Source organism: Oncorhynchus tshawytscha, linkage group LG16 (assembly GCF_018296145.1).
Source record: "Oncorhynchus tshawytscha isolate Ot180627B linkage group LG16, Otsh_v2.0, whole genome shotgun sequence".
NCBI lineage: Eukaryota > Metazoa > Chordata > Actinopteri > Salmoniformes > Salmonidae > Oncorhynchus > Oncorhynchus tshawytscha.
In genome coordinates, this window is record NC_056444.1 from 38931411 (window position 1) to 38951882 (window position 20472).

A 20472-nucleotide genomic window follows, 5' to 3' on the forward strand; every position below is an offset into this window, starting at 1 on the left:
AGCGGTATGACAGCTGTGTGGTCCCATGGTGTTTATACTTGCATACTATTGTCTACACCAGAAGTGAATTGTTATCTGTAGGAGGAATGTATATGGTGGATGCAATTAAGCTTGGAATGTACTGAGTGAAGGAAAGATAATCACATGTAGCAGACACTGATAAGGATGGAGAGATCTGGATTAGCGAGGAAGGGGTTTGAGGTTAGGTCAGGTCACCTTATGGGAGAAGCAACAGTTTGTGGAGTGGTACCTTCCTGAGCGGTATGACGGCTGCGTGGTCCCATGGTGTTTATACTTGCGTACTATTGTTTGTACAGATGAACGTGGTACCTTCAGGCATTTGGAAATTGCTCCCAAGGATGAACCAGACTTGACGAGGTCTACTTTTTTTCTGAGGTTTTGGCTGATTTCTTTTGATTTTCCCATGATGTCAAGCAAAGAGGCTGTGAGTTTGAAGGTAGGCCTTGAACTCCCTCCACAGGTACACCTCCAATTGACTCAAACGATGTCAATTAGTCTATCAGAACTTCTAAAGCCATGACATAATTTTCTGGAATTTTCCAAGCTGTTTAAAGGCACAGTCAACTTAGTGCATGTTAACTTATGACCCACTGGAATGGTGATGCAGTGAATTATAAGTGAAATAATATGTCTGTAAACAATTGTTGGAAAAATGACTTGTGTCATGCACAAAGTAGATGTCCTAACCGACTTGCCAAAACTATAGTTTGTTAACAAGAAATTTGTGGAGTGGTTGAAAAACAAGTTTTAATGACTCCAACCTAAGTGTATGTAAACTTCCGACTTCAACGGTATGTCTCCCCTTTCATCTGTGTCTGGTGTTAGATAGAACTAGCTAGCCAGTAACTTCAGCCACCAAAAGGGGGGAGGTTCGTTCAAAACTCTGACGCAGTTTATATTGTGCTGCTGTGAACAGCATCACAACAGATGTTCCAAACAGGAGCTGGCATGAAAAAAATGACATCATTGATGCAATTGCGATGTTGTTTGAGTTGCTGTGTGTATCATCAAATTTGATTGAGAGGATTGTACTGCGGCACAGTGCATCCAGGTTTCATGACATAGGTGTTTCCAAGAGCTGTCAGTCAAGATCATCAATACAACCTCCCCATCCACCTAGCCTGTCTTTTCAAACTTCCTGGTAGTTAGTCATGAGAGAAATAATACTTTTTTGAAAATGTTGAGCAATTCTATCCCCCCCAAAAATATTATGGGGTTATTTTAGACACTCAAAAGTACATTTTTACCTGGGAATCAGAGTGACATTTTCAGGATCTTTAACGAGTTACTGTGTATTTTCCCGCAACTTTATGGTGATTGGTCACCGGGAAGTTCTTGTTTACATTTCAGTAATTTATGGTCAGCTTGCTGCAGTAGTTATTGTAGAATTCACAGTAACTTACTGTGGCTGATCTCTGTCATGCTCACTGACCTGATGGTGTGGCAGGAAGGTCAGTTTGCTGCCAACCTAGAGGTTGAGGCCAAGTGAGACTGAGTCCCAAGTGTGCTCACCACAAAGTATGCTTAATAGTTGAAGGTAGTGAGCTACTAGCAGCTAGTTGCAAGTATGTTACTGTGCATTTTGCAATAACTTATTGGCAGTTAGTTGTCAGTGAGTTGCTAGCAGTTACTGGCTGAGCAGCTAACTTCAAAGCAATGTGCCAAAGTGTGTATCACTGTATCAGAAGTACGTCATCAATGATGTGAGAAAATGCGAGATCCCACTGATATCTCTGTAGTTACGGTACTTTCCAAGCTGATTTCAAACACTGACCTCTACTGGACACCGTACTTACATATATATAGTTAGGATTTTGTAAGAGAAGTTTATCCAAACCAGTAATTTATCAAGGAGAGTAGGCAACTGTAGAATATTCAGGGATGTGAGGGTATGAGAATCCTGTTGAAGGCACACTATTTAGAAAATTGTTTAATGTGCAACTTCACTTTATGCACTGTTGTTTAAATAATTGGTTTTATTTATTATAGTATAGCATCCTAAATAATGCCATAGATTCCATTTAAAAAAAATGGTCAACTTGAAGGCTATAAAGGGAAGCATGATGTAAGATGCAAACCTGGTATTCCTATTGATTATAGACCACTACAGCCAACAACTTACCACTGCGCCACAGAGTTTTGACAGAAACAGTGGAGAAGAAAACATCTATCTAATAATCACATGCTGCTATTTATTGCTGACCAGCAGATGTCACTAATGTGCATTGTGAACAGATAGTGATAATGAGTTTTGAATGATTTTTCAGTGCAATTTGGTTAAAGCCTCAAGTTCCCATCACTACTGGCTATTAAGTTACTGTGACTTTTACTTACCGACAGCTGGTTTTCCATTCAGTAATGCAACATTCAGGCAACTAACTTCCATTAAGTTAGTGAGACATGCACAGTAATGTCTTAGCTGTGCTGCTCTTTATTGACACACCAATTGAACAACAACAATGTTAAAAGAGATACTCAACCATTAATAACATAACCAGCAAGCACTTAAATTGGTACTACACTGCAACTGACGGTTGGCACAAATACATATATTAGACAATGCCCCCAAATATGCAAATGAGCACCACCGGTACATTGTCCCCACCTACATTTCAAAGCACAGTGATGATTGTACCTTATATTGAAAATATTGGGTAGAAAAATGTACCATTATACTATATTGTCTGCACATGTACACTGAAAGAAACCGACCAGTACCATCTCAGTTCCTGACGGTGCCTTATGTGTACCTTTGACCTTTTTGAATCCCAGGGAGCAACAGTGACCCTACACTACTTTTGAGACTGTTCTTGGTAATAAAGATGCACCTAGTGGTGCTGCTGAAATGTTAACTCTCTTCTGCCCAAAAACTGGCAAGTTCAAATCCCCAAGGAATTTATGCACATTTTACATCAAGTGTCCCTGAGCACTGCTATTTTTACTTTGGTGTTGTCAGATAATCAGACAATTATTGACTTGATTATGGCAAATTTTAAGTTCAGAACTGCATTCTTGCCATTAAATCTGTGGCCAACCTCTGTCATGCCCACAGGCCTGATGGTGTAGCAGGAAATTCAGGTCATAAGGAACCAAGAGGTTGTGAGTTCAATAGTTTCAAGTAAATGGCGTACTATCCTTTAACAGCAGTAACACCTTCATTCAGCTGTAAAAATTCAGGAACTTATTATTGTGTTAGTTTCTAAATATGAGAGTAAGAAATTGACTGACACTATGAAAGCTCCAACCAATTTTATTCACCCATTGGGTCAATACAGCTGCATAAGACAAAGACATGGTTCCACCAGTGGTAGTATATACACCCCAATTTGGGTGGGAGTCTCCTCCTCTCTAAACATTGAATCTTTATTACTAGGCAGGAAGTTAAGTGATGCGGGCCACAAACTGTTCCACAAACTGTTCCTTCTCCCTTAAGGTGACCTGACCTAACCTCAAACCCCTACCTCACTAATCCAGATCTCTCCATCCTTATCACTGTCTGCCACATGTGGTTATATTTCCTTCACTCAGTACCTTCCAAGCTTAGTTACATCCACCATATACATTCCTCCTACAGATAACCATTCACTTCTGGTGTAGACCCTTGAGACTATGGCCCTCCTCATGTCTCTAGTATAACTAATGATTCATAATATTTCAAGTTTAGAAATCCACATCCATCAGTTGCTTACTTTACTTTAACCGCAACCTTTAGTCTCTAAGTGTACAGTACAATCACAGGAACTTTTTAACAGTGTAGCATTTCATGGCACAAAAGGAAAACATCACAGCATTAAAGAACTCTTCCTGATATGCAAAAACGAAATATGCTTACACATATATGCTTACACATATCAACCTCAACCCTCAACCCTTTTTTTTCCACCTGGGACACCAGGTGTATGCAATTAATTATCAAGTAGAACAGAAAACCAGCAGGATCTGGACCGTTTAGGGTAAGAGTTGAATACCATTGCTGTAGAGTGTATGCTGGTCCAGCATAGTCCAGCTCAGAGGTGTCAAACTCATTCCACGGAGGGCCTAGTGTCTGATGGTTTTTGTTTTTTCCTTTCAATGAAGACCTAGACGGCCAAGTGAGTGGGGTTCCTTACTAATCAATGGCCTTATTCATCAATTAAGTCCAAGGGAGGAGCAAAACCTGCAGACACTTGCCCCTCTGTGGAATTAGTTTGACACGTGGTCAAGCTGGTCTGCAAAACCATGCCCATCATTATCCTTGACTTGTTTAGAGTTTGGCACATTCTCTTCCTTTACTGAACATTTTGTATTGACCAAAATCAGAGAGTAACTCTCTGGATCCCCTCTCTTTAATAGTCTACTGTTCTGTTAGGAAATGCCTGAGTAGTAGAGGACACAAATACCCCGGTACAGGATTTAGACATCCCAGACATCTCTCCCGTCCGTCGTTCCACTTTACCCATAGAGCAAGTGCCGTATCCACTTTGAAGTGATGTGAGGGAGTGTTGTCGGAGGGAAGGGCCAGTGGTGGGTAACCCCTTATTCCTCTCTTTGTCACTCTCACTTTCGCATGCGCATGCTCGGATGCACCCACACATACACACCCACCATGCAGCTAATATTAACCCGTCCCCATGCTATGAGAATCGGTTGTAGCTGGGATGGCTCACTCGCTGACTGAGGTGTTTTGCATTTTCAACTGGGGATCAGAGCGGAGCCGGAGAGGAGACGTGGTAAGTGAATTATCAGCCATCCTGGGGCAATGTGTGGAGCCCCTGAGACGTTTGCTTCCCCTCTCTCCAACAACAATGGCTCACTCACACCTATTAAAATAGAACTAGCTCAACCAATTCATCGGTGGAGTATAGGGTCAAAGACAACAGAGTACAATGACTGTCATAATCAATATCATATGTTTCCAAATAATCCATTAAGATCCAGAATAGATATCTCTATAACATGAAGAAACCTTTTTTATTCACTTCTTTTCATAGGTTGCACCTCTGTCACTTGGTCGTGTCCTACCATTGTTATGAATGTTCTCAAGCCACCTTCTACCGGCTGTGCAGTGGTGGTGCTGTATAGTTGTGATAAGTCCAGTCATTCCGGAGGGAGGCTAAATACTGTTTAGTTTAAATGACACTATGGTGTCTAGAAATACATTGCTATAAAGTAGTCAAATATTTTGTAGGAAACAACTTTGCCAGCATTATCATGTTGTCAAATTCACTTTAGACAGATGACAATGTTGTCATTAGCTAGCAAAGTTTGTCAAACATAGCTAGCAATGCTAACGTTAGCTGGCTAAAATCTGGCGTCCTCCCTTCAATCTTAGTTAACTAATTTAACGTTGCACTGCATCTAAAGTCAATCTGGCGACATCAAAATGAAGACAAATGTAATTGTATTTACAAGCCACTGTAATGCACGTTTTATGAAATCTTCATCAGCGCTCATTGATGATGCATTGAGTAGAATGCTTAGTCGGGCATCAGTCCAAAGCGAAGGTTCAAAACAATATTGTTTTGAAACAAGCAATCCGTGAATAGTCTCAAACAAGTGAGGGTAAAGATTATGAACACCCCCTTTTTAATTTTCATGCATTTATTTCAATTTGATACCGTATAATCTTATTTGGATACAGCAACCTAAATCTGTACTTTCTCAAAATGGTGTAGTCAATTGCAAGATGATCACAGTTATGTTTGATAACTTCGGTTTGAGGACAACAATCTTTTCTATTCATGTGGTGAATCTATGGTTGTTAAATCCACAGATTGTAATGTAGTCCCTAGATTGTTATCTACTTTTACAATGTAGTCCACAGTTTTGTTGGTTATATACTTGCGAAAACACAATGAAGGCTGGAGAATGGCGTCGGAGGGGATGGCTGCTGTTTAAACGGGCTCCTAACCAATTGTGGTTTTTGTAGATGTCTATTTACCACCGCAAACCGATGTAGGCACTAAGACCGCACTCAAATAGCTATGTAATGCCATTCGCAAACAAGAGAATGCTCAAACAGAAGTGGCGCTCCTAGTGGCCAGTGACTTTAATGCAGGAACATTTAAATCTGTTTTTACCTCATTTCTACCAGCATGAATGAGGTAAAAAGGCTGGTCATGGTTCACATCAACACCATCATCCCAGAAACCCTAGACCCACTACAATGTGCATACCGGCCCAACAGATCCACAGTTGATGCAACCTCTGTAGCACTCCGCACTTCCCTTTCTCACCTGAATAAAAGGAACACCTACGTGAGAATGCTGTTCCTTGACTACAGCTCAGCGTTCAACACCATAGTGCCCTCAAAACTCATCACTAAGCTAAGAACCCTGGGACTAAACACCTCCGTCTGCAATTCGTTCCTGGACTTCCTGATGGGCCATCCCCAGGCCCAACAACACATCTGCCACACTGATCCTCAACAGAGAATCAACACTGATCCTCAACTGCCACACTGATCCTCAGGGGTGCATGCTTAGTCCCCTGCTGTACTCTCTGTTCACCCACAAGTGCGTGGCCAAGCACGACTCCAACACCATCATTAAGTTTGCTGACAACACAACAGTGGTAGTCATGGACACTGACAATGATGAGACAGCCTATAGGGAGGAGGTCAGAGACCTGGCGGTGTGGTTCCAGGACAACAACCTCACTCTCAATGTGAGCAAGACAAAGGAGTTGATCGTGGAGTATAGGAATTGGAGGGCCAAACAGGCCACATTAACATTGACGGGACTGAAGTGGAGCGGGTTGAGAGTTTGAAGTTCCTTGGTGTCCACATCACCAACAAACTATCATGGTCCAAACACACCAAGACAGTTGTGAAGAGGGCACAACAACTTTTCCCCTCAGGAGATTGAAAAATTTGGAATGGGTACCATATCCTCAAAAAGTTCTACAGCTGCACCATCGAGAGCATCCTGACCTGTTGACTGGTATGGCAACTGCTCGGTATCCAACCATAAGGCACTAGGGTAGTGCGCACTGCCCAGTACATCACTGGGGCCAAGCTTCCTGACATCCAGAACCTATATACTAGGCGGTGTGGAGAAAGATTGTCAAAGACTCCAGTCACCCAAGTCCTAGACTGTTCTCTCTGCTACCGCATGGCAAGTGGTTCTGCGGCGTGGAGTCTAGGACCAAAAGGCTCCTTAACAGCTTCTACAACCAAAGCCATGAGACTGCTGAACAACTAAACAAATGGCCAACCAGACTATTTACATTGACCCCCCCTCCTTTGTTTCTACATTGCTGCTACTCGCTGTTTATTATCTATGCATAGTCACTTTACAAATTACCTCGACTAACCTGTATCCCCGCATATTGGCTTGGTACCGGTACCCCCTGTATATAGCCTCATTATTGTTATGTAAATTAACTTTTTGACAGCTTTTTAAAATTTGTGACAAATAAAACTTGATTTGATGTAAAAACATCATAAAAGTTCTGAAAACTTTCAACAAGCTGATTCGCAAATACTTGGTTGATGCAGAGTTGGGAAAGGAGACGCTAATAGAGCCTGTTCTGGTTTGTCAGATTTGCTCTTTAGCTCTGATAGAGCTAGCCTCCTGGTGAAGTGGCTGTTCGTGTGGTTCAGCTTGAGCCTGAGCCTCAGCCCCATTCTCTGCCTCTGCCTTATCCCCAGCCTTAGTCTCGGCCACAGGAGCCTGCTGAGGGGAGGATGGCTCATAATTATGGCTGGAATGACACGAATGGAAGGGCATCAAACACGTGGACCCCATTTGTTTGATGTATTTGATACCATTCCACTTATTCTGCTCCAGCCATTAACCACAAGCTTGTCCTCCCTAATTAAGGTGCCACCAACCTCCTGTGGTCTCAGCCTTAGTCTCTGCCCCAGCCTCAGTGTTAAATGAAATGAAAATTATGGCCAATGTTCTGTGGTCAGAGACGATAGGACCCGCTGATTTTAACCGTTATTTTACACTGTCACTTTTGTCCTCCAGCCCTCGTTCTCCAGCCCTCATCCCCAGGCTTAGTGTTGGCGGGAGAACAGGTTCTTCAGGGCGTTGTTGTAGTTCTTGTTAAAGGCGGTGTAGATAAGCGGGTTGAAGAAGGAGTTGGAGTAGCCCAGCCACAGGAAGATGCTCTTCCAGATGGGTGGAATGTCGCAGTGGCACAGTGGGATGATGAGCTCGGTGAGGAAGAAGGGGATCCAGCAGAGGACGAAGACGCCGATCAGTATGCCCACCATCAGCGCCGCCTTCTTCTCCTTCTGCTCGCGCCACGTGTCGCCGTCCATCTGAAAGGTCACCGTAGCGTGGCGCACAGTGAACACCATCTGGGGCTGCCCCGATGCCTCCTTCACCTGTCAATCAAACAGTCAGCCAATCAGTTAGTCAATCCAATCAGTCAACCAATTAAGAAATTAAAGAACCGACCAATCAATCTGTTTTTAATTGCAGGCGGTCAGTTTTACATTTGTTCATTTTACATAAGCCATAACTTATTTTTTTCTCAGTCAATTAGTCACTTAGTCAATCAAACAGTCATCAAATTGATACTCATCAGTAAAAGAACAAGCCAATGAATTAGATAATTGAGCAACTAGACAGATAGCTGAACCTTGTGGGCAAGACAATAAACGTATCAATCAAAAACAAGCAAAATAGTGTCTGATGAATCAATCAGCCACGCTACAGGTCATAAACTACAAGCAGAACTCAAGCAGCAAACCTGGTTTCAAAAACAAAGAAAGAAACACCTCATGGCACAACGCCTCTCCCCCATGTGACCTACTTGTTGTCTGTATGTAAAGTCTTTTGTCTGTAATGTGTTTTCGTTATATGTCGGAGCCCAGTAAGACTAGCTGTCGCCATTGGCGTCTGCTAATGGGGATCCTAATAAATCAAATCAAATCAAAAGCCATCAGCCTCACACAGAATAAATGGAATGAAAACACCATCCTTCAATCTTTCCGCCCATTTCTCCTCTCCAGGCACCCGCCCTGTTATAAGGAGCCTGATGAAATAGTGCTTGTCTCTACAACTGACCGCTGCAGGTCATCATGCATGAGCTGTTTACAAACCTACACTTTCCTCCAAGCAGATCACATCTGGGTTGCGCGTCCCAAATGGCCCTCTATGGGCAGTGGTCAAAAGAAGTGCACTAAATAGGGACCCGGTCCCTGGTATATTAAAACTAGAGTGACAGATAGGCCGGCAGCCTATTGGCAGCAACAACAACACCAGGTGCTCTAAGACTGAAATGTAGAGATGTATAAAGAGCTTAGTCAGAATTAGTTGACGTCGGTGTGAAAAAGTAAATTCTTACAGAAATCAATAAGGGTCAGGAGGCCAGGGAGACAAATGGAGAGATTCATTCCATTTGCAGGAGAGGATATGGGTTAAAAGCACAGGGTCTAGGGGGAAGTGGCTGATGCCAAAATGAAGGGTAGAGTATATTGAACCCTGAGGTACTGTGGAAAAGGGGGTTGCAGTTTGAAGGGGAATCTGGGCCAATTAGTGTGCTTTGATGAAATATAGCCATTGATTCTTGAAGAATATAATTTATAAATGCCTCACAAACTTAGTTCAACTGTCTTACCACATCACCACACAAGATACATTGTGTACTTTTTATCTCATTCATGGCCAGTCCTTGCATCCATAGATCTGTCTGTGAATTTGATATTGGTTACATTTCTCTAGTCCCATCCCTCAGTGTACACTTTGTTGTTGTTTGAATCCAAGATTGCCTCTTTGACAGTGTATATGGATGTAATACTTTAAGTACAGATATCGGGCCCAATAATTCAATGGACACAGAAGAGAGAGAAAGAGAGAGCAATAACATGGTGCAGGAAAAGTACAGGAGAATCTCTTGAAGACATGCAAACGAAAGTAATACACAAGACATAAGCAATAACAACCCTGTTTGATATTGCTTGATAGTCTCAACTGGATTAAACATAGCTGATTCTTTTTATATACCAAGTAGCAGTAGTCTAAATATCCATATCATTTCCTATTAGAACACAGTGGTTCTACTCTACTGAGCCATACCAGGGGGTTGGGGATTGCGTTTAAACATGGTTTGAAAGTAAGCCCGCTTGAAGAGCATTCAAAAGATACCCTACCAGACACAGTCATGTTTAAAAAGGTGTTGCAAGTACAATAATTACACACTAACAAATGTCATTGTACCACGTAAACAAGTATTCAACCTGTATTTGTGTTCACAAATCCCTGAAAAGCTAGCGTTTGTTGTTCCTGAATACATTTCAAATGTATTGGAAACAGGTTATCAAGTTATGCCATGGAACATGTTAGGATGTGTTAATGCTGTGTGAAATTTCCAGTAGGGCTCCTACCGCGGTCTGCGTGCTTCCTTGTGTTTAGATGCTATCACGCCTAATATTCACGACTCCTTTTGTACACGCTGTTAACTGGGCTGACCTTGATCCAAACACCCATGTATACAAACTATCATACCACAGATAAAACAGCCTAACTTTTCTCCCTAGAAAATGAATTGACTAAGCTAATTCAGCTGAAATACCACAGTTCTAGAGGGTGATAGTTGACTGTCTAATTAATTTATGTGAAAACTAGAGGGAGTGTTTACTGAGGGTGTATAATGGTGATAAATATTCATGCTAGGTGCCAATTAGTTTCTATTGTTTGAATGCGGTGTAATTTAATAAAACATACGAAAGCTAAAGGATATTTCCCAATGACCTACCAGTCTATAAGAAGTCTACTTTCAACCATCTCCAAATCAGTGAACTAGCCGCAATACATTTGAGCTGTTTTGTAGCAGCCAATTCTAAAAGTGTATGCTACTGTTTACTTATTGAATATAGCCAGAGAGAGTAGAGGCCAGGGTTTGGGTCATTTCCACAAATTCAATTTAAATTCAATTCCCTCTCCCTATACATTCCATCAATTCTAAGTCAAGAAAAAAATACAATTCCTAATTCAATATTCTGCCACAATAATTCACATAATTAAATTCCTTCCCTTCTTTCAACTCAATCCAAACTGAACCCTACTACCTCAATTCATGGCAGATTCCAAAGACCAACTTGACCTAATAACGAACTAAGAGGGATTTCTGGTAAACCTCAAAATGTCTCCTGAATTCTGAAAACTCTCAGGAATTAAGGGAATTATCTTAAAATGTTAAATATATAAAATAAGACAATACGATGGTTTTCATATTAAAACATACAATCATAAAGATGTAAAACATTATCCCAATTATTGAATATCATTGACAAGCTAAAGCTGTTAAAAAATGTCTCTGAATGGTTTGGCACATTGTGGGAAACAATGCTCCATGCTGTAAAAACAATTACACAAATCACCAAACCTTTTTTTATGAGATAGGGACACACCTAAAACACATTTACAGTGGGGCAAAAAGTATTTAGTCAGCCACCAATTGTGCAAGTTTTCCCACTTAAAAAGATGAGAGAGGCCTGTAATTTTCATCATAGGTACACTTCAACTATGACAGACAAAATGAGAAAAAAAATCCTGAAAATCATATTGTAGGATTTTTAATGAATTTATTTGCAAATGATGGTGGAAAATAAGTATTTGGTCAATAACAAAATTTTATCTCAATACTTTGTTATATACCCTTTGTTGGCAATGACAGAGGTCAAACGTTTTCTGTAAGTCTTCACAAGGTTTTCACACACTGTTGCTGATATTTTGGCCCATTCCTCCATGCAGATCTCCTCTAGAGCAGTGATGTTTTGGGGCTGTTGCTGGGCAACACGGACTTTCAACTCCCTCCAAAGATTTTCTATGGGGTTTAGATCTGGAGACTGGCTAGGCCACTCCAGGACCTTGAAATGCTTGTGTTTGGGATCATTGTCATGCTGAAAGACCCAGCCACCTTTCATCTTCAATGCCCTTGCTGATGGAAGGAGGTTTTCACTCAAAATCTCACGATACATGGCCCCATTCATTCTTTCCTTTACACGGATCAGTCATCCTGGTCCCTTTGCAGAAAAACAGCCCCAAAGCATGATGTTTCCACCCCCGTGCTTCACAGTGGGTATGGTGTTCTTTGGATGCAACTCAGCATGCGTTGTCCTCCAAACACGACGAGTTGAGTTTTTACCAAAAAGTTATATTTTGGTTTCATCTGACCATATGATATTCTCCCAATCTTCTTCTGGATCATCCAAATGCCTCTAGCCTGTTGCGACTCTAGGGGCAGTATTTTCATTTTTGGAAGAAAAAAAACGTTCCCGTTTAAAAAGGGATATTTTGTCAGGAGAAGATGCTAGAATATGCATATAATTGACAGCTTAGGATAGAAAACACTCTAACGTTTCCAAAACTGTAAAGATATTGTCTGTGAGTATAACAGAACTGATGTTGCAGGCGAAAGCCTGAGAAAAATCCAATCTGGAAGTGCCCCATATTTTGAAAGTGCTGCATTCCAATGAGTCCCTATTGAGCTGTGAATGTGCTATCAACCAGCTTCCCCAAGGTATCTACAGCATTGTGACGTAGTTTTACGCATTTATGTTGAAGAATAGCCGTAGGCGGCTACATTGCGTAAGTGGTCACCTGATGGCTCCCAGGGTGACTCTCGTGTAAAATACAGAGGTAGCCATTACTCCAATCGGTCCTATTGAAAAACTAATTGTCCCGACGGATATATTATCGAATAGATATTTGAAAAACACCTTGAGGATTGATTATAAACAACGTTTGCCATGTTTCTGTCGATATTATGGAGCTAATTTGGAATATTTTTCGCCATTTTCGTGATTTCCGGGCGATTTCTCAGCCAAACGTGAAGAACAAACGGAGCTATTTCGCCTACAAAAATAAAATTTTTGGAAAAAAGCAACATTGGCTAGCTAACTGGGAGTCTTGTGAGTGAAAACATCCGAAGTTCATCAAAGGTAAACGATTGAATTTGATTGCTTTTCTGATTTCCGTGACCAAGTTACCTGCTGCTAGCTGGACAAAATGCTATGCTAGGCTATCGATAAACTTACACAAATGCTTGTCTAGCTTTGGATGTAAAGTATATTTTGAAAATCTGAGATGACAGGGTGATTAACAAAAGGCTAAGCTGTGTCTCAATATATTTAATTTGTGATTTTCAAGAATAGGAATATTTTCTAGGGATATTTATGTCCGTTGCGTTATGCTAATTAGTGTCAGGCGATGATTACGCATGCGGGATGGGGAGTCAGCAAACTTCAGACGGGCCTGGACATGTACTGGTTTAAGCAGGGGGACACGTCTGGCACTGCAGGATTTGAGTCCCTGGCGGCGTAATGTGTTACTGATGGTAGGCTTTGTTACTTTGGTCCCAGCTTTCTGCAGGTCATTCACTAGGTCCCCCCGTGTGGTTCTGGGATTTTTGAGGGAGATTATCAGTGGTCTTGTATGTCCTCCATTTCCTAATAATTGCTCCCACAGTTGATTTCTTCAAACCAAGCTGCTTACCTATTGCGGATTCAGTCTTCCCAGCCTGGTGCAGGTCTACAATTTTGTTTCTGGTGTCCTTTGACAGCTCTTTGGTCTTGGCCATAGTGGAGTTTGGAATGTGACTGTTTGAGGTTGTGGACAGGTGTCTTTTATACTGATAACAAGTTCAAACAGGTGCCATTAATACAGGTAACGAGTGGAGGACAGAGGAGCCTCTTAAAGAAGAAGTTACAGGTCTGTGAGAGCCAGAAATATTTCTTGTTTGTAGGTGACCAAATACTTATTTTCCACCATAATTTGCAAATAAACTCATTAAAAATCCTACATTGTGATTTTCTGGATTTTTTTTCTCATTTTGTCTCTCATAGTTGAAGTGTACCTATGATGAAAATTACAGGCCTCTCTCATCTTTTTAAGTGGGAGAACTTGCACAATTGGTGGCTGACTAAATACTTTTTTGCCCCACTGTATTTATATTCAATGTAACATTTACATATCATGTTGTTAAGTGCTTAAATGCTATTTTGAAACAAGATTCATGATAGAAGTGAGAGAATCTTGTAGAGCTGTGGGCATGTTTGGCAACACTCCCTGCAACAAGCATATGTGTTCTCCCCCAGAACAGGGTTCAGTTCCCTTCTCCACCTTTCGTAATATTTGTATGTCCAAATAAAGCAAAAATACTAAAGGTAGAGTGAAATTCCTTCTCTATAAATGAGAGCTTTATTAATTCAGGATTTAAATTAACACTCGGTGCTGTAAAATAACTTGAGTGTTGGTGTTAATAACCAGAGTTGAATGGAATTCTTACTCTGTATAGAGTTAAAAAGGTTGAGTAAGTAAGAAATGTGTCCACAAATATTCCCGAAACCTCTATTATATGTGATTAGAGAATGCCATAATGTTGTTATTTTGTTAGGTACTTCTCCCTATTAGCTGACATTTTTCAAAAACATTTGACCTGTCACGCTAGCTGCTCGGTTCATACAGTTTCACAATTCATGGGAATGTAGTGCAATACAGACTGACTCCCTCTGAGGCACATGTTGCTTGGCAACCCATCCGCGGCTAAAACCAGTGTGAGAAACATGCTAACAAACGTTTGTGCTATGAAACGAAATAAATACTGCACTCTGACCCACAAAACTTTTTCGCTAGAGTTATGATGGTGTTGTTCGACAAAGCAGGAAAAGTGAACTTCAAAACGTGATGTAGTTTTATTGGAATTTGCAGCTCTTTTTGGTAAGTAATGAATCAACTAGCTTCTGACATTACTTAATTCATGTTTAAACACGGAGGAACTCAAAACCACACCCATTTTATTATATTTCCCAGCGTGCTCTATTGTAGGTAGATATTTTTTTTAATTGTTTGTTTCAATATTTGTGTATTTGCATGTACATTGATTAATTGATCTCATGCTATACAAAGATAAATAACATACGTTTTTCTAAACTAATACAATCCGTTAGTAGTTGGATTTCTTGAACCCGTTGCTGAGATAGTTGTTCCAGTTTAGATGGTTAAATCGGTCTCCTTTGTATAATTAACTCTACCTTAGAAGTTATTCTTAATGCAGGTTGTGGGTAATTAGTAATTTACATGTGTAGTACCTTAGCCTATTTACCAACCAAAAGCCCTTGACCTGTCTGACGGCCAATGAATGTGTTTTGCTTCACTGAATGTTAATCTGTGTAATTGGCTATTTTAACTCTGGCTTCGTTTGCTAGTCTACCACTGATCAGACACATTTAGCATGCTATAATGTAGCATACATCAAGTGTATTGTTTTGCTATTGGCTCATAGGCAACGTAAAAAGCCTGTTGATGTTGTTAAATATTGCTATTATTTTCTGTGTGTATCATGATGAAGATAGTCCTAATTTAAAACCCTACACCTGTCTCTACTAGGCGTAGAAGGGCTTACACCCAGGTGGCGCAACAGGTATCATTTTTAGGTCCAATGTAGAGCGCATTTAACATCTGATGTAGAGTTATGACCCACTTATGACCAACTGGTGCAACCGGTCCCAGTTGTTGGATATGCTAACTCTGTCTGGATTCCAATAGGAATTACATATCACTTTGCAAACCAGCATAATGTGACTTGCCCAATGTGGCCTACAAACCAAGACTTTCAGACCAGTGTGTTATGGTAAAACTAGGCTGTTGAGGTACAGCCTTATATGATATGTGATGTATTGTCATAAAAGGTTTGATTTCATGGATAAAATATTAATTTAGGCACCCAGTGAAGGGGAATTGAATGAAACAACCATGTCTATCACAAGCAAACACAGTGGTAATTATGAAGTTCACTCTGAAGGCACACTGGGATTTATGCAAATATGTGTGTGTATTTGGACAGACGTTAGAATTTTCACCCATGATTGTGTTTATTAGTGACAAAGACTAGGTCATTGGATTCACTTTTTTCAGCTTTTATCTAGGGTTCCATAAAATGATGTGTTCATAAGTGTGTTGAAATACCAGCAGGTCTGTCTTTGATTATCTGTTATATCCATATCACAGCAATAAGAAATAATTTTATTTGCACACCACATCAGGCCATTTTCTGAAATGATGATGACCTTCAGGCTGATGTTTAATTCCAATTATACAACTGGTGGTTTAGAATTCCCATTGTTAGAGCCTCTCCTGCCCATGATAAATGAGAAAACATACACATGGCCACGTTCATTTAAAGTGGAATCTTTACGTCGTTACCTAGCAACGCACTACCACAACTACTTTTACAACTACTAGTCTTAGCACCTGTAACTCATCATGGATGATTTTAAAGTTACTCGTGATTTTTTTTCTTCCCACTAATGTTTAATGAATGGTGCCAACAAGAAGAGGAGGAGGACATTAAAGAAATTAAACAAGAAGAAGAGCAAGTTGACCAGCAACCTGAGCTTAGCTTTAACGTTAGACATGCAAAAATCTGTAATGTTAGCCCTGGTATAGACAACATAGAAAAGGAGCAAAGTGAAGAAGCTAGCTACATCAAGACAAACCAACTGGGCAGTGAAGTGCTTTCTGGAATGGCTGTCAGAAAAGGGTATACACATCGATCTGGTAACTGTTTCAAAACAGGAGAATGATAATATTCTCTGGAGTTTGTACGCCACCTACTGAATAAGGTGTGGTTTGATTTGCAGTTGCACTTTTGCCAAAGATGCAATGAAGGAAATCACAAACTGAAGCCAGACTCATTCGTGAAAAAAGACAAAAATGAAGAAACCAAGAACCACAAAAATCCAATGGAAATAGACAGAGAGAATCGTCGTGGCTGCATTTATGAGAACCTAGGAGAATGAGCTCTGCCTCGTGGAAATGTGCAATTCAGTATCATAAATTAATAGCTGTCGGTGCTGTGACTATATGAAAATAATTGTCATTGTGGTTTCTATTCTTATCTGTTGTTGTAATGTATTTGCTACAATGTTTCAGTGCTGTTTTCAGATCCATGGACAGCTCCCCTATACAATGTTTTGATCCGTTATTCAATTTTCCTACGCATAGACCAGACGTGCGCTGTTTTCAGAACCATGTACAGCCTCCCTAGAAACCAAGGTTCTGGAACTATCAACCAGCGCTCGGGTAGTTTTGCTTTACATGGCAGTCAATACGAATAGAACTAACGACCAGAGAGCACCTAAAATGTCACTTGACATCCAGTCTCAGTGAATGTAGCATCATTTTTTTTTTGTTTAAAAAAAAAGGATGGTTTGGGAAATAATCTTGATTTTAATGCTGGTAACCCATTGTATAAAAACTGTAATACAGTTGAGCCGGTTTCGCCTCATGGCTATGACCACATCACAGCCATGATAAAAATGTCATAACACATGGCCTCTCATGTATTATTGCTTAATTGATATCCAGCCAAATGGCACATTTACAAGATTTGGAATAATTCATCACCCACCTTTTCCTTTCAGACTGATTATAGAAGATAGTGAGCATAAAATTGGTAGGACAACCTAAGCTATAAATAAATAAATCCAACTACTAACAGATCAGAGTAGATAAAAATAAATGTACAAACGAATAATTTATGCATGCTGGGAAGTGTTAATCAGCCCCCTGAAACCATTTCAAACATATTTTTCCAAAGCTAAAATGTAAGCAATAAAGAATAATTTAGTAAACAATACGGGAATTAAGCCCCTATACACTGAGTTACCAAACATTAAGAACACCTGCTCTTTCCATAACAGACTGACCAGATGAATCCAGGTGAAAGCTATGATCCCTTATTGAGACAATTGAGACATGGATTGTGTATGTGTGCCATTCAGAGGGTGAATGAGCTAACAAAAGATTTGTGCCTTTGAACGGGGGATGGTAATACTGTAGGTGCCAGGCATATCAGCTTGAGGGTTTCAAGAACTACAACTCTGCTGGGTTTTTCACACTCAACAGTGTCCTGTGTGTATCAAGAATGGTCAACCACCCAAAGGATATCCAGCCAACTTGACACAACTGTGGGAAGCATTGGAGTCTAGATGGGCCAGCATCCCCGTGGAACACTTTTTTGTAGAGTCCATGCCCTGACAAATTGAGGCTGTTCTGAGGACAAAAGGGGGTGGAACTCAATATTAGGAAGGTGTACACTCAGTGTATATTAACAAAGCATCCTTAAGGGATAGTCCACCCAAATTACAAAATGACAATGTTGTAGTTCATAGACTGCTTAAGGGTAAGGAAACCAAAATTAAATTTGGGTGAACTATCCTTTTAATGGGACCAAAATAAATACATTGGAAACATATTGCACATCCTCATTAGAAAACATTTTAATGTAATGCATATACAGTACTGTATATAGTTATAAATATTTGATCAAACATTATGTTCACAGTAGTGTGTTGAAATGATTTAAAACAACATGTGCATTCAATTTCAATGCTAAATAATCAACTCCAGTAACTGGAACTTGCACAATTATAATACAATTGAAGTTTTACAATTCTAAATTCCAATTCCAATCCAAGGATGTTTTTATTTTACAATTCCTGATCAATTCCAATACAGACAGCCTAAATGGCAATTCCATTCAATTTTTGTTTTAAATGTCATTCCAATTCAGACAGTCTAAATTTCAATTCAATTCCAATTATATGTATTTTTACAATTCCAATTCAATTCCAAGTAAATTCTCCACTTCATGCTTGAATTCCAGAATTTAGAATTATATAATTTTTTTGAATGGACCCCAACCCTTGTGGAGGCAACATGGAGGCAGCTCAATTTGAACAAGCTTGGGTACTATAGCCATTAATACCAGGCCCTTCTTCACTTTCCACTGCTTGTTGATTATTCCTTGGATTAAATGCCATGGATTAAATGTCCGTCTGTGTGGGGAACACATTATCTCCCACCCTCTGTGTGTATATTTGTGTGTGTGTATTTGTGTGTGTGGGCCTATGCACAAACATACTTGTGTACATGCCTCCATGTGATTTGGTCTGTTGAGTATGAGATACAGTACACACAAGCGTTAGAGAGCAATACACATCCTGCAGCACCATCACAACACCATCAGAACACAGCTCAGAATGTGTTGTGTAGATGACATGGTTTTCTACTAATGGCCCAGCAACCGATATGAGAGCAACAGCATATATGAGAAAGGTATAATGACACTGATATAATTGATGTATATTCAGATAATGATTCAGATCGTGTTGGAATGGGCAACCATTATCTGAACATTGATCAGGGTTGATTAGGTCTGTCAAAAATGCCAGAGGAGCTTTACGAGTGTGTCAAAGTAATAATAAGGTAATGAAATCATCTGATTATTAATGCCATGCTAGCCTACTGGTAGTTCATCATGTGGATCCCACATGGAACAACCAACCATCCAGCGGGCAAAACTAGTTGAAAAATAAATAATTACAACCAAAAACTTTTTCGATTTTTTTTTTTACAAATGTAATTCTAACCAGTTTTACCCGCCTGGCACGGGGTAAGACTATGGTAACAGAAGTACCTCAATCACCTCAGCCATAGGCGTGATGGTGTTGGTCTTGCGCGAGCCGATGCGGAACTTGGCCGCCTTGTAGATCTTCCAGTAGACGAAGAGCACCACGCACAGCGGCAGGTAGAACGCTCCGAAGGTGGAGAAGATGGTGTAGGAGGGTGCCTGGCTCACCTGGCACTCCATGCCCTCCTCTGAGTAGGTCTCCCCCCAGCCGAACAGTGGCGACAGGGAGATGACTGAGGACAGCAGCCAGGTGAGTACGATCATCACATTGGAGATCCTCTTGCGAGTCTTGAGCGTGTATTCCAAGTGTCTGGTGATGGACCAGTAGCGGTCCAGGGCGATGGCGGTCACGTTCCAGATGCTGGCCGTGCAGCAGAGCACGTCGAAGGAGATCCACACTTGGCAGAGCACGCGGCCCAGCTTCCACAGCCGCCCATTGAGCTCGTGTACCAGGCTCAGTGGCATGACCAGGGCAGCCACCATCACGTCTGAAATGGCCATGGAAGCCACCAGGTTGTGGGGCACACGGTGGAAGGTCCGCACCCTCAGGATGGTGAGGAGAACCAGGAGGTTCCAAACAAAGGTGGCCACCACCAGCATGGCTAGCAGGGTGAGGGTTAGCACGCTGAACACCGAAAACGGACGGTAGAAGTTCCCTGTTCCATACCCCAGGTTGTCGCTCCCAGCCCCGCTGATGTTGGTGGTCACTAGGCTCATGTTGGGCTCAGTCATGTTCAACAGTGTTCAGCAGTGGTCACACAGCCCAGCTGGCTGAATATGGTCAGACAGGTCTGTCACAGGGAAGGCTTCTGATATCCTGCAGTGTAGAGAGAGATAGAAGAAGAAGCTTATTAGGTGCTCTATTCATCTGTATTGCTGAAGAGTTACAAATTGCGTGATAGAAATGTAAAGGTAATTTCCGATTGAGCCGACATATGCAGCGTTTACCATGAATGCAGTCTATGCCAACTAGGGTTACAAAGGGTCAGGAAACTTTCCGGTAAATGTCCAGAATTTTTGGGAAATTTTGCTTAAATTCAT

General features: G+C 40.9%; 1 protein-coding gene across 1 annotated transcript; it reads right to left on the minus strand.

Annotated features, from left to right (window-relative positions):
• Positions 1–7932: 7932 nt before the first annotated feature.
• Positions 7933–20163, minus strand: LOC112216565 (5-hydroxytryptamine receptor 5A-like). Its single transcript, XM_024376550.1, has 2 exons — positions 19438–20163; positions 7933–8335 (listed from the first exon to the last, which is right to left on the minus strand). Exons 1-2 carry the CDS (start codon positions 20161–20163, stop codon positions 8003–8005), a joined length of 1059 nt encoding a protein of 352 aa, XP_024232318.1. The 3' UTR covers positions 7933–8002.
• Positions 20164–20472: the final 309 nt, after the last annotated feature.